General features: G+C 45.4%; 2 protein-coding genes across 11 annotated transcripts in view; one reads left to right on the top strand and one right to left on the bottom strand.

Moving 5' to 3' along the window:
• ARSG (arylsulfatase G) overlaps positions 1-27,561 on the top strand; it is a 112,358-nt gene that overhangs the window by 5,842 nt on the left and 78,955 nt on the right. For 7 of the 10 annotated variants that reach the window (XR_009557209.1, XM_035104037.2, XM_060271973.1 and 4 more), the window contains exon 2: positions 26,234-26,319. The exons of 2 other annotated variants lie outside the window; for them this stretch is intronic. The gene's annotated coding sequence lies outside the window, so the exon portion shown is untranslated. Of the gene's footprint in view, positions 1-11,360; positions 11,486-26,233; positions 26,320-27,561 lie in introns of all 10 variants that reach the window. One more of the 10 variants, XM_060271969.1, reaches the window with a different exon arrangement.
• Positions 205-15,023, bottom strand: SLC16A6 (solute carrier family 16 member 6). The gene is made up of 6 exons (XM_035104039.2): positions 14,389-15,023; positions 10,904-11,145; positions 9,260-9,403; positions 8,383-8,511; positions 6,045-6,872; positions 205-3,689 (listed from the first exon to the last, which is right to left on the bottom strand). Exons 2-6 carry the CDS (start codon positions 11,136-11,138, stop codon positions 3,448-3,450), a joined length of 1,578 nt encoding a protein of 525 aa, XP_034959930.1. The 5' UTR covers positions 11,139-11,145; positions 14,389-15,023; the 3' UTR covers positions 205-3,447.

Raw genomic sequence — 27,561 nt, 5'->3', positions numbered from 1 at the left:
CCCTCAGTTTAGATACCATGTTGTGTTCACTGCAGATCAGATTTCCAGAGCTACAGTACCAGAGCCCGGGCCATTTGTGATGTGTTTTAGTGTTTGTGAGATTGCCCTATGTTTTTAATGAAGAAAACTTGCTTGGCTGAAAGGCAGGTGAGAAGACTAAGGAGTAAAGAGGAATTATTAAACTGAAACATGAAAGTTGATTTCTTTAATAAAAAAAAGTTTATTGCAAAATTCAGTGTTTGGTAGCACTTCCAGAGTTCACTAATTACAGTACAGAACAAACCAGCAATCCATGTTTTATCCTGATTTTGGATCTTTTGTGCGCACAGACAAATATGCTCTTAGTCATGCTAATATAGTATGTACTTGGAACAGTAATTTACGATGCAGTCAGTTATACACATATTATTTAGTAACGGAAATCCTTGTATAAAAAGAAGACACAGTAGAACCTTGTTAAACTGCGGGACAGCTAGGTTTTCCCCACAAACACAGAACATGCGCCTTAACCATTTTATCTTCAGCAAAGTTGTGACAGCAAAAATTACTGTACTGAGGTCTTTTATTACAGAGATGTCATTAATTTGGCCAATTAATTTAGTATGTTAACTGCTTTGCTAGTGGTATAGTGACAAATAATTCATAAGGTAAGCTTGCTAAATAAATAAATGACACAATTTTGCAAACATAAGTTTCATGTTTTGTTCATTTACTTGGCTAGTTCCAAAACAGAAAAGTGACCCACCTCCCCATTGGGGATGGTGCATGTCTTCCACTTGCGGCTGCAATTTATCAAGGTTCTGCTGTACATTATAAAGTGCTGAAGTTATTCAAAGCACACTAAACTGCAGTTGTTTTCATGCAGTTTTCTGTTGTTTTCATGCAGTGAGGGAGGAGGGTGGGCTGCAAAAGCCACTCCTAATGATAAGAGCACCCTTTCCCATGTTTTTTTTTTGGGGGGGGGCAACTTAACAGCCTGAATTGAAATGAGTTGAGTGGAACATAACTTCCAAATAAGCATGCCCAGGTTTCAGACTAGTATTTCATTGTTAGCTTGCAAGTATGTTCCACTAAAGATCAACCAGCATCTTCGTAAATGGGTTTAAACCTTAACCACGCTGAAATGGCAAGGACCTCAAAAAATGTATTCGGGTGCCAGTGGTTTCTCTTTTAAAATCAAGATTGTCCCTCATTTCTATGGCTGACAATGCATAAGCATCTTAGCAGAGCAGTCAGCATACAATGCCACTCCTACTTAAATACTGAGAAGCATTTGAATCTGTACTGTGCGTATCCAGGACCAAAAGAAACATTTTTATTTTCTCATTTCGTCCCCCTGAGTTGTCTCATTGACAAAAAAAGACGCGTAAAAGTGGGACAAGCAAGCTTGTGTTACCACTGATAGTTATCTATTGAGTGTAAGTGAACAGCTGACATGTTGCCTTTTTAAAATAATAATAATCCTTTTCTTTCTTTACACATAATTGAGTGTTAATGGGAAGCAAACCCAACTCTGTGACTAACTGAGCATCCAGGGTGGTGGCATACTCATGCCTGTGGCAGCTGTTGAGTACACTTGTTAAATTTAAAATAAGAATGACACTGCAAGTTTCTTTTTGCTTTAGTGATCCGTGTGCAGAATTTAGCCATTGCGAACATTCACAAACACATGAGACTCCAAGGCCCAGTTCATAACGGTTGGCTCCACGTGATCCCTGGTGTGCCTGCTTACGGGCTCATGAGTTGCATGGAGTTGATGATTGCCATGTGTGTGGTCATGAGTGCTCAATACAGGGACAGCTTTCAGTCTTGCAAATGGCAGCACTTTGGGCTGTATGGCACACACACACACACACACACACACACACACACACACACACAGTCAGTGCTGCCATGCAGTTCAAGGCCCCATACAAGGCAGTGCCTGTAGGCTTGAACATGCCTTGCACCACCTGAGAATGTGAAGCCTATATACTTTGGTGCAAGCCTGGCTCAAGCCTACAGGCGTAGGGAGACTCACTGGGAAAGCTGAAGGTCTGCTTCACAACGTACAAAAAAAAAAAGGGGGGAAAGGAAATGAAAAACAACCAACATACAGTAAAAATAAGTTATTGTCTTGAAAATTCTCTCACTAGATCCAGCAAATCGTTTAACCACTGGGTTCAGTTTTACTCAACTACGATTCCTGTTCAGGACTGAATTCAAGAACAGCATGTTTGCATGCCTTGTTTTTTTGTTTTTTAAAATTGTTTGTCTCGAAAATAACAGATAACACTGCTACCTATACCTTAAAAAAAAACCGTATCAAGTTTTACAAAATATCAATGCATTTAAAATACCTGTGAAAAGTGTTAACCCCCTACCCCCCCACACACTTGCCCATACAGACATTGTCTAATAGTCTTAAAATAAATAGGTAATTTTATTTTATATTTTTTTAAAAAATGCAATCAAGTTGGTTTATCATTCTAACTACCAAAAAGAGAACATGACTTCAGCCGTGCTCAGAGGGAATCCCCACTGAATTTCAATGAGATGGGAAATCTTAATGAGGGACCAGGAAGGGCTGGAGCAGTAGTCTTTTGCCCTGCCAGTTTGGGGGTGGAAGAAGAGGACCATTTTTTGGGGGGGAGGTCTTTTTGGGTATGCCAACTCCAGAAGGGTCCAGCAGAGGGGTCGAGCTCAAGCCCCTCTCTGCAAAACAGGCCAATTTAGAATCCAGTAGATCCATGTCTGGCCCAGTTCTACCTCATAGGGACCCTGTCCAAACTATTAAGGGAGCACAGGATTCCAGATCTAAGGTTGCAGTTTGTATGCCCACTTTTATATATGCCCTATTGAAAGCACTGAAGAGTTCTGAATACATAGGGTTGGACCGTATAAGTGTTAAATCTGGAAAGATAATGGTCCCATGAAATATCCACAATAACTGGCCATAAAAATAGAATAGTAACCTCCAACTTCCCAACCTATTTGGAGTTCAAACAAGTTTTAAAAACAAAACCCTGTCAATTCTCTTCGATATATCATTTAGCTCAACCCCCTTTACCACCCCCCCCCATTCTCTGAAATTAGTATCTACTCTAACCTGATTTTAAAACAACTAAAAAGTTCAAATTAACTTGTTTTGTTACAAGACACACCCTCGTTCTTCGTCTAATGTTGGTTTCTTCCCCGTGATTTTGGAATGGGGAATATGATAACTTTGAACCACAACTTCATGCTAGGTAGGAGTGCGCTTAATGGAGGTCAATGATGGGGGGGGGCATCAGAATTTGAGGTGTTTATACAAAAAAACTAACAAATCTTTCTGAAAGGGTTGATAGCATCTGTTCACATTTATGATTTTGCATTCCCTTTAAAGTGTAGATTTGAGAAGGTGGATCAGGGCTGACGTGCTTTGCCCCCCAATCTAAACTCTGTGTGTGTGTAAGTGTAAAAAAATATTCAGGCCATGCTTTCACTGCTTCTTGAAGAATCCTCATTTTTTCCAAGATCAGGCTCTATAAAGTCTTCTGGTACTACTTCCTGCAAAGGCTTTGTCACATTCTCTTCTACTGGGTGCTTCTTCCTTTGACGTACCTTCTTGCAAGGCCTCACTAAAGAAAGGAACACGGCAGCCAGCAGCATCCCAACAGCACAAGAATAGAAGGCAGAGCTATAGTTCTTTGTGGTATCCACTAACACACCTGTAAGGGTGAGAGGGGAATATATATATTTAAATATTGCAACATCATGTCAAAAGTTTCATTTTGTACAAGCCTATAAAAATCTCTTTGTACAAGTTCATTTAAACCATGGGTAGGCAAACTAAGGCCTGGGGGCTGGATCTGGCCCAATCACCTCCTAAAGCCGGCCCGCAGATGGTCTGGGAATCGGCTTGTTTTTACATGAGTAGAGTGTGTGCTTTTATTTAAAATGCATCTCTGGGTTATTTGCGGGGTGTAGGAATTCATTCCCCACCCCCAGAATATAGTCTGCCCCCCCCACAAGGTCTGAGGGACAGTGGACCGGCCCACTGCTGAAAAAGTTTGCTGGCCCCTGATTTAAATGTTTTGCAAAGTAGTCCAGAGCTGTAGCTACCGGTATGGAATGCCCAAATGAAGTTTGAGGATTTGATGCGAGGGTAATTTAAAGGAAGATACTAGATATTATAATTTTTTACTATACTAGATAATTTAAAGGAAGATACTAGAGGAAAACACGGAGGGAGAAGTGCCACATCTCCCCGCCCTTGCACATGTCATTAACAATAATGATAATGACAATGATGATAAATAATTGTACCCCCCCCCCTTCTGACTCTGGGCAGCACCCAACATATCCAAAAACATCTTAAGACGTTACACTTCTCTCATGCCATATCCCTTCATTTGCAGGGTTAGAGTTGCTGGGGGGGCGGGTTCTGTGGGAGTAATTTCTAAAGCCACAAAAGATGCATATTGCAGCCACTACCTTCCCCAAATTACTTAGGAGATGGGCTTGCAAAAATCACTGGAAAGAATTACCCTTTTGACTAAAATACTTCCCAGTAAGCATACTCTGGATTTTTGCCCATGATTTCCTATGACCTCATGCTTGTAAACAGTTTTCGGAATGTTGTTGCAGTTCCTGAACTGCAGTTGTCAAGCGAGCCGTTTGCGAGTAATGTAATTAAAAGTCATTCTTAAAAAGTGTATTACCTCCCCCCCCCCCCCGTGCAAGACTTCCCATGCATGTGAATCATGGCTATCTAGGACAGGTTTTCTTAAGGAAGAAGCAACTACTAAAGAGACCCCCCCCCTTAATGTCTACTTGGAATAAGTAAAACTACCCCTTCCTGTCTTGTGTTGTCGGTAGCATCTGTGCTTTTCAGTCAAATGTGTTAGCTGATGCCCTTCTCATAAGCACTTTGCATCATTTTGACCAGGCACCCCCAAACTTCGGCCCTCCAGATGTTTTGGACTACAATTCCCATCTTCCCCGACCATTGGTCCTGTTAGCTAGGGATCATGGGAGTTGTAGGCCAAAACATACGGAGGGCCTGATTTAGACCTTTCCCCTTCAAGGAGATTGAAGGGGCCCCCTAGACCTATCTCCTCTTTGATCTTTGCTTACTTGCACTTGAACTGAAAACAATGGCCTTGGGCAAAGTCACCTTCTCCCCTGTCAGTTCCCCGGGTGTAAAATGGGGGAAACGACCTGTTTCACCATAATTCTTCTGAGGAGTAATGCACAATAGAGATTCTGAAGCACGCTGTAAATTAAAAGTACTATACTAAGAACAGCAACAATGCCAGCAGTTAAGTTCTTTTCTTTTGTCTATCCTTGGAGATGGCTGAAATGCTTAGGTGTGAGCTACTTAGTCTCCAGCGAAAGATGGCAGTAATCAGGCTAATTTATTTAAGGGTGTTGATCAGGGGTCCCCAGACTTACCGGGCTTCGGGCCGGTGCCCGCCGCGCCGACCGTGCGGCGGGCCGGAGGGCAGGGGAGTGCGCGCACAGCGGGCCGGAGGGCGGGGGAGTGTGCGCCCGTGCGCACATGCACACGGTCGGGAAAAAATCGCTGAAAATCGCTTGTGCGCATGCGTATGGGCCTCCCCCGACCCGGAAGTGCACCGGAAATGACCTCTTCTGGGCCGGGAGAGGCCCATACGCATGCGCACAAAGGATTTTTGGCGATTTTCCCCCGATTTTGAAGATCGTCGCCGCGCCGCGTGCCGTAAGAGCGGGCAGCGGCAGCGGGCGGCGGGGGTCGTCGCGGGCCGGATTGGGAGGCCAATTGGGCCGCATCCGGCCCGGGGGCCGTAGTCTGGGGACCCCTGGTGTTGATGGTAACTTGGTTTTCTGGAAAATGTGCATGTGCTGTTTGTGTAGTGTCTTCTTCCAAGATGCAATCCTTTCCGATTGCTCACCTGCTAGTCACTTTTACATGAATGCTCCCACATCTCTCTATTGACTTCGCCCTTAGCTCACTCTAGTTGTTTGAAAGCATTTGTTCCCTTTCCCAGTTGTTGCCTAGCTAGAACGGAAGTTAAGAACAGTTGGGTGCATCTCATTTTTACCTGCAAGAGGCGGTCCAGCCAACCCTGATAAACTTTGAATAAATACGTAAACTCCCGCAGCAGAAGACATCTTCTCTATGCCGGCGACGTCATCTTCAGCCAACATAGGGATGTGTGTGCCTGCCACTGTCCCAAGCATGAACCCAAAGTAAATGCTACATATCATTAGTCCCCAAAAATTGTATGCAAAAGGGAAGGCAAAGAGGGCAATATCCAGCAGAATGACACAGATGAGTTCAATGTAAATTTTTCGGATAGGCTTTTTGTTGAGGACCCAGCCGGCGCTGATTCTGCCAAAGACCTCGGCAATTGCCATCGCTGAGAGTATGTATGCAGAGTGGTCCTTGTTTATTCCAAGGCTCCTGCTAAGTGGAATGATGTATAGGGAAGGAGCAAAGAATCCCAGAGTAGCAAATAAACCAAAAAGTGCGTAACAAATAAAGCCATGGTCTTTCATCACAGAGAAGTCTAGGAGTTGAGGTTTTGGTTCCTTGGCAGGGATGCTACTAGCTTCTATGAGCACCTCTGTGATTTCCTTTGGTGGTCCCTCACTTTTCAGTTCCGATTTGGCATCTCTAGGCGTGTTGCGAGGTGAGGTAGTTACTTCTACTCCTGAGTCAATGGAATCTATGGAGGTGCGTGTCTGTTCATTTTCAAGCATGTACTTTGTCTGTCTCTGCTCTTCTGCTGCCGACACTCTCACTTCTTCCTGCACTTTGATTATGATGGGCCGCAGCAAGAATCCACAGGCCACAATTCCAAGCTGCATTAGGCCAACCAACAGGAGGCTGTGCCTCCAGCCAATGTGCTCCTTCAAAGCAGTGATAGCTGCAAATAAGAAAAAGTAAAACACATCTTTCACTGATGGAACAGGAAGCTCTGATTTACAAACACTGAGTCTCAAGTTTTTAGGGTCAAGTTATGCCCAAACTTATTCATGGTGTCTCCTACACACTTGACTCAAATATTTGGGACTAGCTTTGGCAGTGTATGAAGCAGGATCTAAGATATAAGAAGATGTTAACATGGAACGAGGTTTCATGCACCGCCTGGCCTCCATACAACAAGCCATTTCTCACATATGCTATGCAGGAAAGCAGGGATGGCCACAGTACATATCAGCACAAACTAGGCACAGGCACTGTCTGCTTGTTGGGGGGGAATCTAGTGCAGAGGTATTACTTTCCCAGGTATGTTAACCTACACCCTCTGGAGAAAGAGAGATAGGGAAGGTATCTTTCTCAACCGCATCAAGATAGAAGGCAGGCTCTCCCTTATTCTGCAACACAGCCGGAGAGGATTCAGTTTAAAGGCAAAAGGGAGTTTTTAAAATGGCAAAAGGACTAGGAGAAAGCACAAATTATCTTAGCATGTTTGAGAAGGCTTGATGTAATCCAGCTTTTTGAGATCTCAGGTTTGGGATTTCTCAAATGAGAAACCCTCTGGTTTCCATATCAAATAACCTTTCATATAGGCTATGCATTATTCCAAGGTAGCTGGGGTTAGTGCTTAGCGCTAATTTTAGCTTGGAAAAAAATTGTGCTGGGAACCCACCAGATTGTATGTCATCGGGTTGCTATGCACTTTAAAGTTTGTAAAAATAGTGCTAGGCTGAGAGTGGGGGCGTGGGTTTGCCAGTGGAATTCAAATCTAACAACAAATTCTATCCAGCAGGATAGAACATAATTACAAAGCTGGGAACTCATTCACCTTTGCATTTTCTCTTCTGCATGCTTTCAAGATAGAAAGGTGCTGTGGTTATATTTATCCCACATTCTCTGTTCCCAACAATGTATTTTTGCACCTCCACACCTGTGACTTTCCAACTGACTGTCCCTGGGAGTCCACATAAGAGTGGGAAGATGATTTGGCTCTACCAAAGGACCATGCATTCTGAAGGCCTGACATATATCTTCTCTTGTCCGATTTCCTCCCAAAGATGTAACAGTTCTTTAATGGAGGTACAAGAATATTAATGATCTGTGCCTTGGTGACTGACATTCTGAGACTGTGAGCAGAAGACATTTTGGCTTCAGATAAGAGTTCTCTGGATTCCTGGCACGCAGTAAAATGACACACTGAACCATTATAATCTGAACTTTGGACTTTGGGGAGCCTCCACAACCAGCTCAGAATTTGTGTTTTGGAACTGGCTGAAGGGGTCCAATTTCCTCTACACCACCGTGCCCAATCCCTGGGATTAATTAGATGGTCCTTAATCAAACATTTGGTGGGAGTAAGGTTATACCATTAAGCCAACTGAGCTGTTTTGACATGTATTTAAGATTCAAGTTAACATTGTGATCATGGGAAAAATCTCAGAAGGGTGTTTCAGTACCTGGTGCAAAAGAGAAGACAGCAAAGCATTCTCCTGTGGAAGCTACCGCTGTGACCAATGAACGCTTCTTGTCAAAGTACTGTGAAAGAATGGTGACTGTAGGCAGAAAAGCAAGGCAGTATCCTAAGCCTATAAATAAAAGCCAAAGGAATGCCATTAGTGCATGACAATAGCAGAATTGCAGATATTGGATGAAACCATTTCATTAGTGTGTGGATTTTTTAAACCACTCACTCTAGACCAGGGGTCAGCAACCTAAGGCCCATGGGCCACAAGCAGCCCACAGGGTGTCCTTTAACAGGCCAACGAGCCGCCCCGAACCAAGCTGCTTGCTCAGCGAGTCCCCGCGCGCTGTGCTAAACCGGCACTCGCGGCGCTGGAAATCGTGTGTGTGCATGTGCAGACGCCGGAAATCACGGGCACGCACGTGATCTGGCCCATGGAGGGATCACCACTGGAGTGAACCAGCCCAGGCGAGGTAAACCTTGCCAACCCCTGCTCTAGACATACCACCCACAATTAGTGATGTTGCTTGCTAAATATTTGCAAAGCTGGCCATTTCTTATTAACAACAAGCGTAATTTTTCAAGCTATTTGAATGCATCATACCAGGCTTCTGAGTGAGGTTATCTGTTTAGTTCTATCCATCTATGATTCTGTTAATAACAACACAGGGAAGTTTCCATAAAGTCCAATAACTCCACAAACCCAAGACCCACCAAGAATTAGTATTAGGCGGTGGTTGTTTTTGCAAGATCTCTTGGCCATTATGAACCTGCAAGACTTCCAGCCCTGAATATAAAACATTTATCTTGAGGGGGGCGGGGCGGAGAGAGATAACTGGCAATTTCACTAGACGATGGTCCATGTAACTTACCTGAGACTACGCCAATGGAGATGTACATTTCGACAACACTGCGTGCGAAGGAGCCTGTGACCATCCCAGTACTGATCAGTAAACCTCCAATCACCACCACCAGGCGATGACCAAAACGATTAGTCAGTACTGTAGAAAGAGGAGCTGCAAAAGAAGGAAATGATTTTTTTTAAAAAAAACCATAATGTACCTCTTTTAAATTACAATAGTGACTCTCATCATAGGATGCAATAATAAGCTTTGTTGGCTTTTTTATTACAAGTCGCACTGTAATATTTCTCTCTTGCATAAACCATGGGTTGGTGTTAATTCAAAAACAAAGGGCCCTAGCTGCTATTTCCTTTGTTTAAAAATGCTTTAGTTTTAGACAAATTCCAGGTTGGCAGAGCCCCAATACACACACACACCCTGGGCACACCTTTGTATTAAATACGAAATAGCTGGCACCATGTAGGTCAATGTTCCAGTGATTCAGTTTCAGTTCCATATTTGCTTCTTTGCTTTTCCAGAGGACCAGTAGACAAGGGCTCAAATGAAATTTGCCTTCTGTCAGTAAACTTGAATTAAACTATCATTCAGAGCAGATGCTAACACAGATAAATTGAAGGGAGACTGTTTCCCAGAAGGTTAACTAATGTGATTTAATTAACTCGAAAAAACAACTGTTAATGTCAGAAACAAGCCTTCATTGTTCTGGTCCCTTTTTTCAGACTTATCTGCCCTTAACCAAAGAACTGGTTTGATTGAGTTGCCTTCTTGGGATAAACACTAAGGTATCTGAAGAAGTTGGTCGAAAGCTCATACCAATGACAAACTTAGTTGGTCCCTAAGGTGCTACTGGAAGGATTTTTAAAAATGTTTGTTTCGACTAAGGAGCAGTGTCTGCTGGGAGGAGCTTCCCCTGTTCTAGCCACACTGAAACCAGCTTTGTCCTTCGCTTTAACTCTCCATGCATTGCAATGGTGGCGGTGGAGCAAAAGTAGATTGTGCCCAACTCTTAACACTACTTTCTACATCTCTCCTATTACGGTATCTTGCCCTCTTGGTCCCCCTTCACTCTCTTAACATTTTTTTCTTTTCTGCTGTTACAGAAGCACTTCTAAATCCTTGGAAGTGTCACAACTGACCTTGTAACTTAAGCAAAATAGTGTTCTTGTGCATCAGCTCTAGTTGTTAAGCCAGCCCAGTAAATGAGGGGAGTCTGAGAAACAGAGGGTTTTAAAAGTACTCTCAATCTGTGTGTGTAAACAGGGTGTCCAGTGAAACTCTGTGCGTTTTGCTTGCCAGTGTTTGCCAAAAATTAACATTGTACGTGGGTACCATACGTAGTTTCTTGGTACTTATGTAGGACTGTGATATATGTGCAGAATTACAGCCCTACAACCACACAATCCTAAGAGCCCAGACTTCTAAAGAGTGAAAAGGGATAGCTCGGTCGGTAGAACATGAGATTCTTAATCTCAGGGTTGTGAGCCCCAGGTTGGGTGAAAGATTCCTGCATTGCAGGGGGTTGGACTAGCTGACCCTCACGGTCCCTTCTAACTCTACAATTCTGTGCTTCTATGGAATAATGGGTAGGTATGCTTCTCTTTGCATAGGGACCAGGCTCTCAAGTTTAAACACAAGATGTGCTGCCATGCTCACCTGTAAATGTTAGTACAAAAACGCATATTGAGATAATCCATGATATCCTGCTGTTGCTTTCATCAAAACTTTCCATTAGGTCTATAAAAAAGACTCCAAAAGACTTGATAATGCCGTATGTCAGGGCTTCCACAAAGAAGAAAGCAAAAGCCACAATCCAGCCCCATCCTCCATCAGGCACTTTAGTATAAACATTGGGGGCAAGGCATGACATTCTTGATGCTTTGACAGTCATTTTTAACCTGGAATGACAAGGAGAGACAGAGACAGAGCGAGATCAGCACATTTTCTAAGAACATCTCATCAGAATATGTCTGCTTGGACATAGTTGACTCAGTTCAGTGGGGCTTACTTCCTCCTAAGCATGCTTGGGATCAGAGACCTTGTTACAAAAGGTAACTTGTCTTTCCCATCTGCCGCTTCGGACCGTATCCTAATGGAAGCATTTCCCTTTTAGGATCAGATTGGACTAGTTGAATCAAGAATCAGAAAAAAATCTGTTTCATCGTAAGGACCAGCTGGTTCCATTTAAGAACAAGCAATTAAGAAGCAGTCATCTGACTTAAATACAGTGGAAAGGAGGTAATTTAGTGAAAAACGCATGACAGACCCAAAGGCCCTGTGAAATTTCACAAATGCTGTGGAAGGGTTCTCCCAAACTTCCATCCTTCCTTCCAGACTTGAGTTCTGTCGCAGCCCAAGCCTATTTATGGTTCTAATCGGCAGTTGCACATGCTAAGGTTTCTGGATGATGTTGATAAAGGACCTACATTGAGCTGCTTGGTGCTCACTCCAAAACAAAAAAATCAAGCCAACTTGTTTCTTTTGCTGCTGCTGCTTTATATAACTCAGGTTTATTTGGGTCCAGCTAGGGACTTCCTCATTGCCATCTTGGTTTTCTACATATTGCTAAAACCTTTTAGGTAATTAAAAAAAATAACTGTGCCACTATTGTGCATCACATGCATCCACAAGCTAGGGAATTTAGACACACTTGCCAAATCTCCTTAGTTCCAGTATTAGAAACTCAGATATATAAGTAAATCTCCAAGCAGCACCTTAAACCTAGGTTGTGGTCGCCGCAACAGAATGTCTAGGCGCCATTTTCCTCTAATGGGGTTCTTTATTAATAATAATAATTTCATTTCTATATGACTTTATATTTTAAAGAAATAATCTCAAAGCAGTTAAAAGAATCTTAAGTGACACTTTGTTTCCCCCCATATTTATTTACCTTCTTAATTTATATAGCTGCCCCATAGCAGAAGTACTCTATGAAGCCAGTGTGTATAGTGGTTAGAAGCGTCCGACTAGGATCTGGGAGATCAGTTTACAACTCCCCAGTCATGAAGCTCAGTGGGTGATTCTGGGCCAGTTTTGTGGACAAATGTTACCCATTATGTGATCATCTTGCTCCCAGGATGATCTTGCTCCATGCAGCCAATTTTTTTTCAGGGTACTAAATATATTTTCAGCTCTGCAGAGTGACGCCATAGAACAAACAACCCTACAATTAACTTTCTTTATCTGGCCAGGTAGTCATAATTGAAAGGGGGGGGGAACTGGTTCACTGATTTGGGATTCTTCAGTAATTTACATTTCCTCCGAATGTCCTTTAGGTGTAGTTTCCTAGAGGCAAGGACTGGTTTATCTTATGAAATATTGGGGAGGTGGGGAGGTGGAAGATGTCCTTCAGCAAACCTTCATCTTGCGTCACCTCAACAGCTAGCATTTTTGTTCTTATCAGTTTTACTCTTTTTAATTAATTAGAAACGTCTGTACATGAATTTTGAAAACAATATCCAAATGTTCCCATTGTACGACAGGTTCTCCTACACAGTTATAACTGTTTCAAGTTTAACTGCATATAATATGTAATTGTTTATATATATTTTATCTTCTAGTCTAATTGTAATGTATGCCGAGTACAATGTGTCTAAACCATTGAGTGTATCTTCAGTGGGTTTAGTTGGGCATACCTTCATTTGCCTAGGATTGGGCTCTGTTGACTCTTTTAGTGGTAGTACTGAAATATTTAGTAGGTTATTTTCAGAATTGCTTATGGGGAGAATTTTAAATGCATTAAAACATGGTCAGTAACTATCTGAAAGGTTATTTTCTAGTAACTTTAAGAATGAATAATGTTAGCCTTTAAATGAATCCCACTGGCGTTGTACTTCTGTCACCTGGAGACTATAACTGGGCTGTAGATTGGAGGCGGTTTTTGAACTTGAGTTTGCAAGAACCAAATTAAAGGAAGATTATCTTTTATCCATTCATCAAATCTAAATATATTTCATTGCCACCCTGTAGTAGTACATCATTAGATGCAAGGCCAATAAAGGTATAGAATGCTTAGTAATATGCAAAAAATTAACTAGCTAGGAACAGCAGTTGCTATCTCTAGTAATGCCTGCAGTGCGCAGGTGCTTATGAAATCACAGGACAGGACAGTCTATGCCCCAATGATCTCGTATTTGAAGGAATCTGAAGCCTATTTTTTTCAACCACTCTGTGTGAAATAAGAGCAAGAACTCTTTTCAAATTGCAATCTTGATGCAAACCAGCTAAAAATATCAGCCCGATAAACCATATCAAGTAATGTTAGCATTGCAACAAATCCTCTGAAATACTCGACTTGCAGATGAATTTTTCATCATGTGGGGCAGAGGGAAAAATACATTCATGGACTGCATTTTCGCTGTGACTGTGTAATGTGCTTGATTATACAGAAGTTAAAGGCAATGCACTCCGCTGCATCTGCAAGGCAGGTCTGGTTTTGAGAAAATACCCTCTCTCATCTCTTAGAGACCAGCTTGATCCGCTTCTGATGAGCACCATACTGTGGGTCCCACTGAGGGCATTCCCGCCGCCTCCTGCTGCTGCTCAAGCAAAGACCAGACTACAGCCTGGGTAACAGAACTTAAGCAGCATGTCAGACTGAATCAGGATAGGATGATGCCTGCAGAATTTGCAGCCCGAGAGAAGCAGCGAGGGAGACACTTTTGGCGCCCATGTTGCGCCATGCGGTTATCCTTAATCCGGTTTAAAGCGCCTTGATACCTTGTTGGAATGCAGGGATGTCCAGGTCTATAGCGTCGCATAAACAACCCCAAGCTCAGTTTCTTTAAGGAGGGGTGGCCAATGACAAGAGACCATACTATTGTGTGCAAAGAGGAGAGGGGGAAATGCTTTCTTCTGAAGGGGAAAAAAAACCCCAGCCCCCTCCAGCCTCAAGGGATATGAATGAGGAAAGAGCCCATCTACTTTCTTTGTGATGCAGGATGGGGAAAGCGAAGTCCTCCATATGTCCGCATCACTTTGCACAACACAATTTAGCCGGCTCCTTCAGAATGAGCCACATAGTCTTCCCCACCCCTTAAGAAAAAAAAGTATGTTGCAGCAAATAACGTTTAAAAAGAAAAGAAAAAAAGCTACAGCAGCAAGACAACCAAACTTCAGTGTCCAGAAGAAAAGCCACTTACCGAGTCGGTAGATGCTGCAGCTGCAACTTGGGCAGAGGAAACCGAGAAAGGAAAAAAAAAATTCCTCCCCGAGCTGCAGAGAAGTGCAACTTTGGCCTATGACCCGGTCAGTAACATGCTGAGGTGGCCTGGGAGGAACACGCAACCCTTCTGCCGCCTCAGCTTCGAGACCCCTTTTGGAGAGGGTGGACCCTGTGCCTCAGACAGACCCGCTTCGCTTCGGCGGGGAAGAGAGGAGCAGGTCGCTGCTTCCCCACCCCCGTTACCCGACGCAAGGCTCTCTCCGCTGGTGCCAAGGCTGCCCCATACCCAGCGGGGTGCACCGTTCGCGCCTCGCTTTTCGAGAAGGGGGTCCCTCTGGGGCGCCGCGCCGCTCCTCGCCTGCCTGTCTGCCAGCTAGCTAGGCGGGCTCCCTCTTCCGCACCCCGCCAACCTGACTCTCCTCCGCCCGGTCCCTTTTGCAACTGCGGCAGTGCTGCCGCCGTGCTCGAGCTCAAGCTTTTTATACCGGCTCGAGCCGGTCTCTGCCGGCGGACCCGGCGCGCGCGGCAGCAACAGCAGCTCAGCAGCGCCATGTGCGCGCCGGGTCCGGCTTTGCAATTGCAGCGGAGGAGGGGCGGGCTGCTCCCGCCTGCTCCGAGGGGAAGGCGGGGCGGCGCAGAGGCGGGCGCGCGCGCGCCGGGCGGCGGCATGGGGTGAGGGCGAGAGGGCGCTTTAGATAGCGTGCGGGGCTCTGCCACGTCTGCTTTTATGTCGCGCCGCTTTCCCTCGGACCCGGCGGAATAATCTCTCTTTAATTTGCGCCGCGGGTGTTTGAGGCTCCTCTTCCAAGTAGCCCCTCTCTCCACGAGGCAATGCCGCTGCCTGAAGGAAGGCTTTTCCTTCCACCGCCTCTATTCCCCCTTTCCCCCCAAAGTCGGCCGCCTCTTCAGCCGAGTATCCTCGAGAAGGCTGGGTGCAACGGTTGGAGAGCTCGCCTAGCCAGAGTCTCTCACTACAGCCACCTTTATGTCCTTTCTCGAAGTTCGTGAGACGGGGCATCCGCCCCCTTTGCTGTGCCCTGTAAAGGATGCTTTCCTGTTAACGTTTATTTTTCCTCCTTTCTTGGAGCCTTTGGGGGTGGGAGAGGATTCCGCTCCCTAACTTCGCCCTGCTGGGTCTCTGGAGCGAGGTGTTCAGTTCGAGTATTGCAGGGATCGGTGTGCATAAGGCAGCAGGAGAGCCACTCCTTCAGCCAAGAGGCGCGCGCCCGGTTGGCAAAGTGCGCTGTAAGGTCCCATAAGGTGAACCGCGCCGCAGGCAGGCAAGGCAACTGCAAGCCGCTTGGAATCTTCTTCCGCGTTATCTGCACGGATTTATTGCTCGCTCGCTCTCCCCCCCCCACCGCGTGTTCTGCAATTCCCCAAGAATAGCTGCGAAATGTGCGCGCGTGTACATCTTGTATCTGGAGGGTCGGGACTTGGGGCCGCTGCGTGCGCTCCTTATCGGCACTAGGGAGAGGAAGGGTGGGCTTCATGTTCATTCCTGTGCTTCCCTATTGAGAGCAAGCCCTCGATGAGAGATCCGCCAAGCATCCTCGACGGAGGCTGCCCGTGCGGGAGCCCCGAGTCCCCGACGTGAGCGCTCTCCTAAGGAGTTAATGCGGAGTCGCTCGCTGCTTAAGTGACAACAAAAGGCAGTTCTGATCCCCCCGCAGTTTCAAATCTATCGGGAAAATTTCATAGTGGGCTCTCTTCCTTGGGGTGGGGATTCAGGGGAGACCAAGTGCTAGATTGCTACCCTAAGGGACCCCAGGACTTACGTAGTGCATAATGAACTTTTTGTGCGCGCGCGCCCCTTTCTCTCCCAACAATTTTTTTTAAACTGTTCCGATCAATGACAATCGTATTACGCGCGGGACCCGGCGAGCGCCCCCTAGCGGCTGCATTGCCTTGCGGCGCTGTGTCGGGCACGAGCGCGGGCGTTCTGCTTGGCGGCGGCGGCGCGAGCGCGTTCCACTTTCCCAGGTTCGAGCTCGTGCCGCAGCTGCTGCTGCTCGAGCCGATCCGGGCAGAACAGGTTTCTGCCAGTTTGGGTGTGTGTCTGGCTGTTGCTGTGTGTGCACACTAGAGACTCGTAATCTCCCGGAAGCTGAGCTCTCCTTGTTGCATTGGGGAGTGTTGGTGACTCAGATGGGCTGGCCGGCGGTGCTTTGCAAAGCGCTCTGGGCAAAGCCAGGGGGGAGGGAGGGGAACGCATCCTTCCTGGCGCAGAGTGCTTTGCGTGTGTGCCTACCCCCTTGGGAGTCAGCAGTTTGCACTCTTCCCTTCGATTTCGCCAGCAAAGTCTTTTGAATGTGGGAATGTGCTTTTTAAAATAATAATAATAATAATAATCATTTTCTTTTATGGCTCTGGAACAAATAAAGCTTTACCAGGGTTTTCAGAAAGGTTTGCCATCTCTGCTCATGATGACCTATGTGAGGTGTTTTTGTTTTTTTTAAATGAAATGAAATTCTTAATACAAGCTCCAACCTAACTTACTTGTCTTTACTGTGGAAGGGTTAAAGATGTAAGTCAGAACTAGACTAACGGCCCAGATTAATCACAGTATTGATTTTTCTTATTTTTGTAATGGATGTAGAACCTGTGTTATGTTAAACTACAGTACAGTAGTCCCTTTTTAAAAGCAGTCTGCAGTTAAACCTGCCTTTGTTTAAAATAATTTCTGGGGTTTCTTTAGAGCAAGAAACATTCAAATGATTATTGTGTGTTTTTCAGTGGCCCATAGATCTCAGCTCTGTTTTTTAAAAGTGTCTTTTTTCAGTGGATTTTAAAAAGGTGATTGCTGGAGTGATTTTTGTTACAAGTTCCCCCCCCCCCATAATTTGGTGAGCGGTACAAAGATTACTGCCCGCGCCCTGCTTAAGTAGCGCAGGGCACAACCCCCCAGGCCAGCCAGATTGGACGGCCTGCAAGCGGCACGGGCGGCAATCCCACCTATCGCCCAGGGGCTGCGCACGTGGCAGAGTTGTGACTGCCCACAACCCCACCTCCTCTTCAGGGCGGAAGTGGCTTTGTTGAGCTTTTTTGGGGAAGCCAAGGTGGTTGAGCTTTTTTTTTTTAGGGAGTAAATGAATTAATGGAACTGAATATATGAATGAATGGAACTCAATAGATAGATAGATACTAATGAAATTGAATGCTATCCTGGCTCCTGAGAGATGCTGATATTGCTGCTTGCCTACCTTGCCTGCAGCCTCACTGAGAAATAGTGTTGTGAGTAATCTGTGTCTGCAAGATGCCAGCTTTTGAAAGACTGTGACCTCTCACAATGGAGACTCTGGCTGTACAGAAAATTGATTTCATTTCCTCAACTTCTGGCTCTCTCAGGACTACATAAAAAAAATAAATCAAAGGCTGATTTCTGACGTTTATTCAGCCTCTGGAAGAGAACACCTTTTGGCCTGATAAGTTATTTACATTTCAAACAAAAAGGATGACTCTATATGTTTTTTTGTTCGTGCGTTCGCTGAATTTCTTAACGTCATTCTCTGAAGCATGTGCAGCAGGGCTGCTTGAAGAGCAAGCTCTGGTCAGGCTTGTTTTTATTTTATCAGTTTCTGCTCTCCCCTTACAAAAACACACACAAATGTACATGCTCATATGCGTGAACATAATCCCATTGCCATTTAAAGCTTTGGATTCCCAAGCCCTATAGTCTTAATCATTGCTGCTTCTTTTAAATTTGAACTCTTGACTTTGTGCCGTCCTATAGTAAGTGATAATACTTCATTCATCCTTGAACGGTAAAATTAAACCCTGTTTGTGGAAACTTGGTGGAAACTTGACATGCTGCCATGCTGATCAAACACATTGCAAAGCAAACTTTTGCTTTGCTTTACCAAGGGAGAACTTTAAAAGTAAAATATAAAATTAAGGACACCTTTGACGAGGAAAAGCCTGCAGCCCAGGAAATTTCATTCTCTCCAAGTTTGCTAAGAGCAGAATAAATTGTGCAAATATCACACAAGTAATACTGTGGACTAGATGATCCTCGGTCCCTTTCTAACTCTACAAGTCCATGATTCTGCTGTGTTACTTTGAAGAACTGCCTGCATCCTTACTAATCTGTCTGTACTTTAAGATCTGTCCCTGAAGCCCTACTGAGGTGTAGGAATTATGATTTCACAGGACAAGAGATAAGCCTACTACTAATCTCACCTTGCAACAAACTCCATTTGACTTTGGTTGGTAGCCCAACCCAATGGTCGGAGGTTCCCCACCCCAGCTATAGAGGACTTTAAGAGTTACATGGGCGTCAGAGAGGACCCCAAAATGGCTTCAAAATGGCCCAAGTAATCCCTTCTCATAGCAATGTAGGTGAGACTGGTTCATTTTGAAGCTGTATCTTGGTCTTATTTCCTTTGCCTTTGGCCTCTAGCTCTCAAATATTGGCACAGCAGTTTGCTGGGAAGGATAGCACTTCACTATTTATTTCAACTCTCAACAGGAAGGCTGGTGTAGGGAGCTTGGAGTGTTCCTCGGTCCTCGCTCCCTTCCAGCTCAGCTTAGTTCTGTTATTCGTTCCAGCTGCTCACAGGGGTTCCCAGCACCAAAGTGGAGAGAGGAGTGGGGAGATGCAGCCATTACTCTCTTACTTGCTCAGTTATCTCAGAATCTTAACCCACCAAACGTTATCACAACCCCAGCTCCCATCAACCCCCAGCCAGCATGGCCAGCGGTCAGAGTTGAAGTTGAACCATACCTGGAGGGCTTTAAAGGTCAGTACCAACACTTGGAATTGTGCCCGGAAACGTACTGGGAGCCAATGTAGGTCTTTCAGGACCGGTGTTATGTGGTCTCGCCGGCCGCTCCCAGTCACCAGTCTAGCTGCCGCATTTTGGATTAGTTGTAGTTTCCGGGTCACCTTCAAAGGTAGCCCCACGTAGAGCACATTGAAGTAATCCAAGCGGGAGATAACGGTAACTAGAGCATGCATTAAAGATAAAGGGACCCCTGACCATTAGGTCCGGTCGTGACCGACACTGGGGTTGCGGCACTCATCTCACATTATTGGCCGAGGGTGCCGGCATTTGTCCGCAGACAGCTTCCGGGTCATGTGGCCAGCATGACAAGCTGCTTCTGGCGAACCAGAGCAGCACATGGAAACGCCATTTACCTTCCTGCTTCCTACCTATTTATCTGCTTGCACTTTGACGTGCTTTCGAACTGCTAGGTTGGCAGGAGCTGGGACCGAGCAACGGGAGCTCACCCCGTCACAAGGATTCGAACCGCCAACCTTCTGATCAGCAAGCCCTAGGCTCTGTGGTTTAACCCACAGCGCCACCTGCATCCCTAAATGAGCATGCACTGTTTGCCACTAAATTGTCCCCAAAGAGGAACTGGAACAGCAGTTGAATTCTCCCAGTGCTATAACTCCCTTTTGTGGATACAAATCCTAAAATTGCCACCTTATCTCCATATATTTCTCTGCACACAGATAGGTACCTGCTGTTGTTCTTCTAATGGAAGCCGAGCTTCTTGGGTCTCCTGTTTTTAAACAGATCCGACCAGAATCCCAAGGAGCATCATGCAGAACTTCACTCCGGGAGACACATCCTCCTTGAAATACTCTGTATAGTACAAACCAGATTTCTCTGCCTTGGCTTTAAAATGAAAAGCAAAACGATAGTAGACATACCCCGTTGCCAGTGTTGTAGAAACCGCTGTCCTCGGGGTTGTCTGCAGAGACAACCACAGTGGATGGCTCCTCAGCTCCACAGTTTCAAGGAGGGTGATGGGAGAACAAGGGAGATGCCTCTATACCAAACTTTTTAAGCAAATAAGCCTGGATATTTATAAGGCCTTAAATCCCTCCCCCAAAGGAAGAAGTTGCTCATCCCCCCTGCTAAGGTGCTGTATTATCTTTTTCCAGCATAAGCTAATAACTAACTTTACCAAGCTGCAGTATATGACCTTAGATTTCACTGGCCATTGAGGCTAAGTAGGGAAAGGCTATTGTTTCCAAAAGGATCAGGGCTGCTTCCTTCAAGCTATGTAAAAATGTCTTGGTGAAACAGCTGCTGCCCAAATTCTTGGAGGGGAAGCCCAGAAGCAGCTTGGCGGATCATTGGGTGATACCCCTTGCTTACCTGGGGATATAATGTGGGGCCCTTTGTCTCCCTTTGGCTGCCCACCCAGGGCATAGGCACAGTTGCAAAGTGCAGGATGGGAATAATATCGGAACCAACAGGCGGAAGGAAATGTTCCAGGCAATTGCGAACATTTAATGTGTATTTGTTATATAGTTCAGGGCAGGGTGAGAAACGGGGGGGGGGGCGGAGTGCAGCAGAAAATTTCAGTTTTCCTTGGGCGGCAGATCTTTCTCAACCTTGATCCCATGGAATAAAAATGTAATGTAAAATACAATAATTGTACGGGATGAAAAGTACTGCTTAGGCATAGCGTTCCTTCTTTCTGATTATACACAGGGGGCAAATAATTAGGAAGTAATTGTAAAACAAGAGAAGCTGTTAGGATTTTAGAAACAGGCACATTTCTTTTGCTGTTCTTGTAATCGAGCCTTTAACTATTTATGTTTTAAAGTATTTATTTATTTTTTAAAAATGTAGTCTTAGCAGGGCATCCATATAATGATAAATTTTCTCTTGGCTATTATCTTTATATCTGCTTCCAGAAAAGGAGGATCCAGACATAGATCTGCCTTATAGCCCAGGCAGAGATGTGGTTTTTTGGGGGGGGATTTGGGTTTGGGGGCTCGGACAAAAGAGTCATTTGGGGCCCCTTAAATGTATGGAAGCACATACAATTTCACTTAATTCTGTACGTAAAGCTGCAATGAATGTGTGAATAAATGCATCATTGCGGTCAGTGTTTATTACAACTGGAGCAGAGAACATTACTTAATACACATTATCAACACCACACTGTAAATACATGAATACAGATCATAGCAAAAGGAAACAAGGCATTGTCTTCATATGCGATGCTCTTATGTAAACAGGAAACAGAAAAGAAGAAATCCTCCTTAAAAAGCGTATTGTATGATATAGTAGGAAGGACGTATGGTCAATTGGTGACAGTCAGCTTACTGATAAATAACAGTATAGGCAAGTCCATCCTATTCAATGAAATGAACTTTCTTCTTGGAAGTAAAGTCCTCAACCAAGTCACTAATCCAGACTTCTCTCAATTTTATGTTCAATTGAAGTCGGTGCTAGTGCCGTCTTGGATATTTAAAAGAGTGTCAAATATTTTAAATACCATATTCTTTCTGTTTGTGCACAAGACAATGAATTCTCCCCAATTTTTAAGTCAAAGATTGCAGGTCATCTTATACACAGATTTATATGGTAAGTATTGGGTGAGTTGGCAAGGCACTCAGGACCGGGAGGCAAGGCTGTGCTGAGATGTGGGGGATCGAGCAGGGGATCGCCCCCCCAAAGCTCAACAACAACTTTAACCATTTTAAATTTTGGGATCCCAAAAGTAGGGGTCGTCTTATACACAGAGAAATACGGTATCTCTGCAGCTGGCTGTCAACTTTCACAAGGCTGTTATTCTCCCCTATAAATAATAATGTTAAAAAAGCACGATTCTATAAAAAGCCATTTTATTACCCTTCGTGTCTGTTTTCTAGTGTTCGGTTTGCCCTTGTAATGGATTAAAGGTTAGCAAATTGAATTTTATTTTTGTTTTGTTTTGTTTAGCTAAAGATGTTCCCTGCTGGTTAATGTTCAGCAAGTCCATTTATCACCACTTTCTCCTAGACAAGAGGGCAGTTCCAGCATTATCTCCTTGCAGTTCAGTTCTGCAGAAAACAACAGATTGAGTGATGTTGCAACATTTGCAATAGTTGATTTACAGTAGACATTTCCAGTCCGCTGTGCTAGAATTTCCTAAGAAGTGGCACCGTATAACAGGCCCGTCCTAGCCATAGAGGCTAGTGGCGCGGAGAACCATGGCGCAGGGCGCTGGAAGGGCGCCAAGTGAGCGCAGGGTTCCAGCGATCTGGCCAGGACTGCGCTCCACGAGATGAGAGAGGCTGTGCCGCGTCTCTCTCCTCCGAGGACTCCGCGCTGCGCCTCCCCGTTTCCCCAGCGCTGGGTTCAGCTCAGTCGAGCTTTGCCACCAGCGCACGCACAGCGCCCAAGCAGCTCTTGCTGGTCCCGCGGTGCGCGCGCTGGTGGCGAAGCTTGACTGAGCGGAACCCAGCGCTGGGGAAACGAGAAGGAGGCGCAGCGCGGAGTCCTCGGAGGTGGCCTCCCGCTGCTGCCGCGGTCCGCTTGGCACTTCCGGGTCCTTGGAGGGGCTCTGGAGGCGGGCACTGGAGGGACCTTAGCGCCAGAGCGCTGGATGGCCTTAAGACGGCCCTGCCGTGTAAGACTGGCCATTGATACAATTGGCTAGGAGTTTTAAGTTTATGTGCAAGTCCTCGTGAGTTCTCCGTGAATTGCAGAGAACCTGAAGGAGACCTTTTTACTATGATAAGCTGAATTTAGGACCACTGGTGGCAGTTGGCAGGTCTGTCTCCTCCCAAGATGATAACGGAGACCTGAGGCACATTGTCCCTAAGCCCTTCAGAGGGGGAGGGAGGGTGTCTCTGTAAGAGGCACAAATCAAGTGTATCAGAAGATAACGTTGCAGTGTTACATGTGTGTTTTAGTGCTGCGATTCCAAGAAATCTCAGTTTTGGCTGGTCGGTGACTCATACACTTAGCTATACTGTATCAAGCAAATTGAATTACATGATGACTCAGCGCTTACTCGGCAAGTTAAGGTTTGCATCCATGCCTGGGAACTAGTTTGGAAAAGAGAGCACCTCCCCCCTTCATGAGTCGTGAAAGTAGCTTTCACCCACAGAAGCTCACGGAAGAGAAAATGATAAACTTATCACCACCTTCTTTCTACAGCGCTCAGCTAATTCCCATTCTTTACTTTTAAACTATTTCTTTTCCTTGGGCAGCTGATTCACAGCTTCCTAATGAATCAACCTACCCATTCATACACTCTCAAGAGAGACACTTGCCAGCTCTGTGGACAGGACCATATACTGTATACTGCGTCAAGGCTGGAAAGCAAACTACTACACAAAAGAAACACAAATTGCCCTGAATAGTGGAATTCTGTGACCTGTAAACACTGCTTCTGTTCTCTGCTTCCGCTGAAGCCCTTTCCCTGATTACAGGAAACTGCTCACGCTCCTCGCCCCCCCAAAAAAAACTACTGAGCGTTTGATATTTCACCAAGCATTTCCTACCTACCCTTTAAGTCTTCGCTGCCTTTCTTTCCCTTTTATTGCTTTATTTTATTTCAATATTCAAAGTTACACCATGCCAGTTAACAGTTATAATCCTATTCTACAATACTAATGACTCACCCAAACTCAATGTTTATAATCGCAATTGCATTTTAAGAATTCCATCGTATCCGGTTTCATTCTTTTTAACACATTTCTTACTACAGTCAAGAAGGTTTACGTCTACCTCTGTTTGCGACCGCTTTGGCGAGCGGCCGCCGCAGACCCGGAAGTGTTTACATCTGGGTTCCGCGGTGTCAGATGCGCAGACGCGATCTGCACAGCTCGCGCATGCGCAGAAGCGTGCCGTCAGGGAGCGGCCGCTTCAGCGAGCGGCCGCCTCTGCAGAATGGATTGCGGTCGCAAACCGAGGTACCACTGTATGTTCTGCTATTTTCCTTCTTCTTAGACTTCAAACCCTCCTGTGAACTTGTTGGTATTGAAGGGGTTGATTTAGGATGCCGTATAGCCCACTAGAGGATGCAGGTGGCGCTGTGGTCTAAACCACAGAGCTTAGGGCTTGCTGATTGGAAGGTCGGCGGTTCGAATCCCCACGACGGGGTGAGCTCCCGTTGCTCGGTCCCAGCTCCTGCCAACCTAGCAGTTTGAAAGCACGTCAAAGTGCAAGTAGATAAATAGGTACCCCCACAGCGGGAAGGTAAACGGTGTTTCCGTGCACTGCTCTGGTTCACCAGAAGCAGCTTAGTCAGGCTGGCCACACGACCCGGAAGCTGTCTGCAGACAAACGTCGGCTCCCTCGGCCTATAGAGCAAGATGAGCGCCGCAGCCCCAGAGTCATCCGCGACCTGGACCTAACATTCAGGGGTACCTTTACCTTTATAGCCCACTAGGGGCAGCAATGATTGGGATACCATTGTAGGCCGGACACTGGATTTTTTTCCAACTAGAATTTATAAATTGGTAATACAGAGCGTGTTTTTGTTTTGTTTTTTTAAGCCAAAGACGTGTAGGAAAAGAGAATAAGGGAAAGGATTGGTGAGAAGGGGGTCAAGCTGTTCAGTAGACAGCAGAATGTACTCCCTTGGAAGGTGATGGTCTCTCCTTCATTGGAAGTTTTTTAGCAAAGGTTTTGTGGCCATCTGTCATGGATGCTTTAGCCAAGATTCCTGCATTGCAGAGAGTTGGACTAGATTGGTCCCTTCCAACTCCACAATTCAATGATTCCTGGACAGGATGGGAGGAGAGGAAGACTTTTAAAGCATGGATAGGCAAACTAAGGCCCGGGGGCCGGATCCGGCCCAATCGCCTTCTAAATCCGGCCCGGGGGCGGTCCGGGAATCAGCGTGTTTTTACATGAGTAGAATGTGTCCTTTTATTTAAAATGCATCTCTGCGTTATTTGTGAGGCCTTGGAATTTGTTCTTCTTTCAAAATATAGTCCATCCCCCCACAAGGTCTCAGGGACAGTGGACTGGCCCCCTGCTGAAAAAGTTTGCTGACCCCTGCTTTAAAGTAATCATTTCTGATGCAGATAAGGCTCTCAGGCTACCTGTTCCAAGGTACTTCCCATGACGTCACAACATTTGTTTTAGTTTTCTCAAACATTAAACCAGAAGTTCAGGCCAGGTGTCTCTCTTGCCCTTTCAAATAGGTAGAGCACAGTGTCCCCTTCAAAAAAAAAGAGAGAAGCTTTTGCAAGCCACATGAGAAATGCTTGCTTTCTAAGAGTAAACAGAGCCCTTTGCCAGAGGTTCAGACTGACTCATCAGTCAAAGAGAGGAGAGCCTGCCAAGCAATCTGTTTCGGGGGTCTTTTGATAACACTGAGGATGCGTCAGAAGGAAAATGAACTGATATTGCTTGATTATATGTGTGTGTGTGTGTAACTTAGTATTAATGTAGCGTTTTTTTATGCAACTGTGTATTTTTATAATATTTTGTTTAAGTTGTCTGTTGCTTCAGTTTTCGGTACACTGCTTGGAGATCTGTTTAATATATTAACCATTATAAAACTGAATAACCGATTCTCGCGTTTTACTAAAATATTGAATGACAGGAGGAATCTCATGTACAGATGCCCTATCTGTCTTTTAATTAACCACAGTTGTTATCTCCAATCATTGCACACATTCATTCATTCATTAAGTTTGGCCTTTGACCATGAACTTGACTCTGGGAGGTTTGAGAACAGTCCGCCTGTGAATTCTTGGCTTGCAGCGGGCGCTTCTTGCGTTTTCTTCCTCCCCTCCCCTTGCCTATTGCAGGGCTCTGTTTTGTTTTGTTTATCCAAGTATTTACTCATGCCCCTCATTTAACTAGGTCACTCTTTTTCTGCCCTCCACCCTTTGGTTGCATGGAATGACCTACCAATTTTGTATCTTCAGCTGTACATTCTTTCCCCAAGGTCACTGATACACAACTGGAAACATCTGTCATAATACTGGCCTCAGCAGGACTCAACCAGCCCACTCCACCCACCTCTAGTGACTGCTTATACTGACAGTGTCTCATACTCCTTGCTATTCAAGCTGGCTCTTTCTACTTTTCAAGTGCCCTCCCCTGATAACATTCATTCTGCCATTTCAGATTAGGCTGGTGCTGATGACTGCGAACAACTAGCTTTCAGCCCTGGAAATTGAGTCAGTTTTGTCCAGTTCTCAGAAGATCAGAAGGTTGGCATCTTGAAAAATTTCAGCTCTGATTTTTTTCTGACTTCAGCTTTTTCATGCCCATGTGTATGCTCATTAGTTATAAAACTGGCTGATCTGCTGGTCCCAATATAATTTCCCACATTGCAGGGGGTTGGACTGGATGACCCTTGGGGACCCTTCCAGCTCTACAATTCTATGATTGCACCCCGGGGATACGATTTACGGTTCCAGGGTTTTGATAGGATGGCAGAACCCTTTTGTGACAAAAGCCAAAATGGCCAGGGGTACAAGTAACTTACTTCTTGGCAGTTCTAACTGTGGGTAATGTTTTTGATCTGTGTTATAAGAAAAACTGCTCCCTTTCCCTTATGGGGTATTCCGGAGCCCGTATAGAGTCCTATCGGTAGGAGAAAACAACAGAGGCCAACCAGAGTATATTGAGAAGCAAAGCAGCTAGTAAGCCTAATCTTTATTAAAGGAACTGTTACAACAGGGTCCCCACTCACCACAGGCAGGAGGGAGAACCCTGAACAATGGTGTGCAAGCCCTTATATAGTGTTTTGAAATTGCCCACCCTGTAGCCCAAGTATACCCCCTGAAACATCATACATACATCGCAGAAGGAGGCGGTCTAGAGCAGAAATCCTGCCTGCCAGGATACCTGACAATGGTCACTGATTGCATTACCTGGGCAGTCTGGCCATTCTTTTGTGGTGGTTAATACTTTTAGTTCCTGAATCCAGGTCACAGGCTCACCCTAAAAAGGTAAAGGTAAAGGGACCCCTGACCATTAGGTCCAGTCGTGACCAACTCTGGGGTTGCGCGCTCATCTTGCATTATTGGCCGAGGGAGCCGGCGTATAGCTTCCAGGTCATGTAGCCAGCATGACTAAGCCGCTTCTGGCGAACCAGAGCAGCACATGGAAACGCCGCTTACCTTCCCGCTGTAGCGGTTCCTATTTATCTACTTGCATTTTGACGTGCTTTCGAACTGCTAGGTTGGCAGGAGCTGGGACCAAGCAACGGGAGCTCACCCCATCACAGGGATTCGAACCGCCGACCTTCTGATCAGCAAGCCCTAGGCTCAGTGGTTTAACCACAGTGCCACCTGGGTCCCCTATTTGTACACAAATACGCCTATAAGACAGGATTTGGAAGCAAAAAGACAATAGGAAGGCTTTCCCCGTTTGCCTCCCTTACTGCAGAGGAATATTTGAGTTCATTGGGAGAGTCAAAATGGCTTCAGGATTGCTCTCCCATACTA

This window comes from Zootoca vivipara, chromosome 2, assembly GCF_963506605.1.
Source record: "Zootoca vivipara chromosome 2, rZooViv1.1, whole genome shotgun sequence".
In the NCBI taxonomy this organism is placed as follows: Eukaryota; Metazoa; Chordata; class Lepidosauria; order Squamata; family Lacertidae; genus Zootoca; species Zootoca vivipara.
This window is presented reverse-complemented; position numbering and strand designations above follow the sequence as displayed.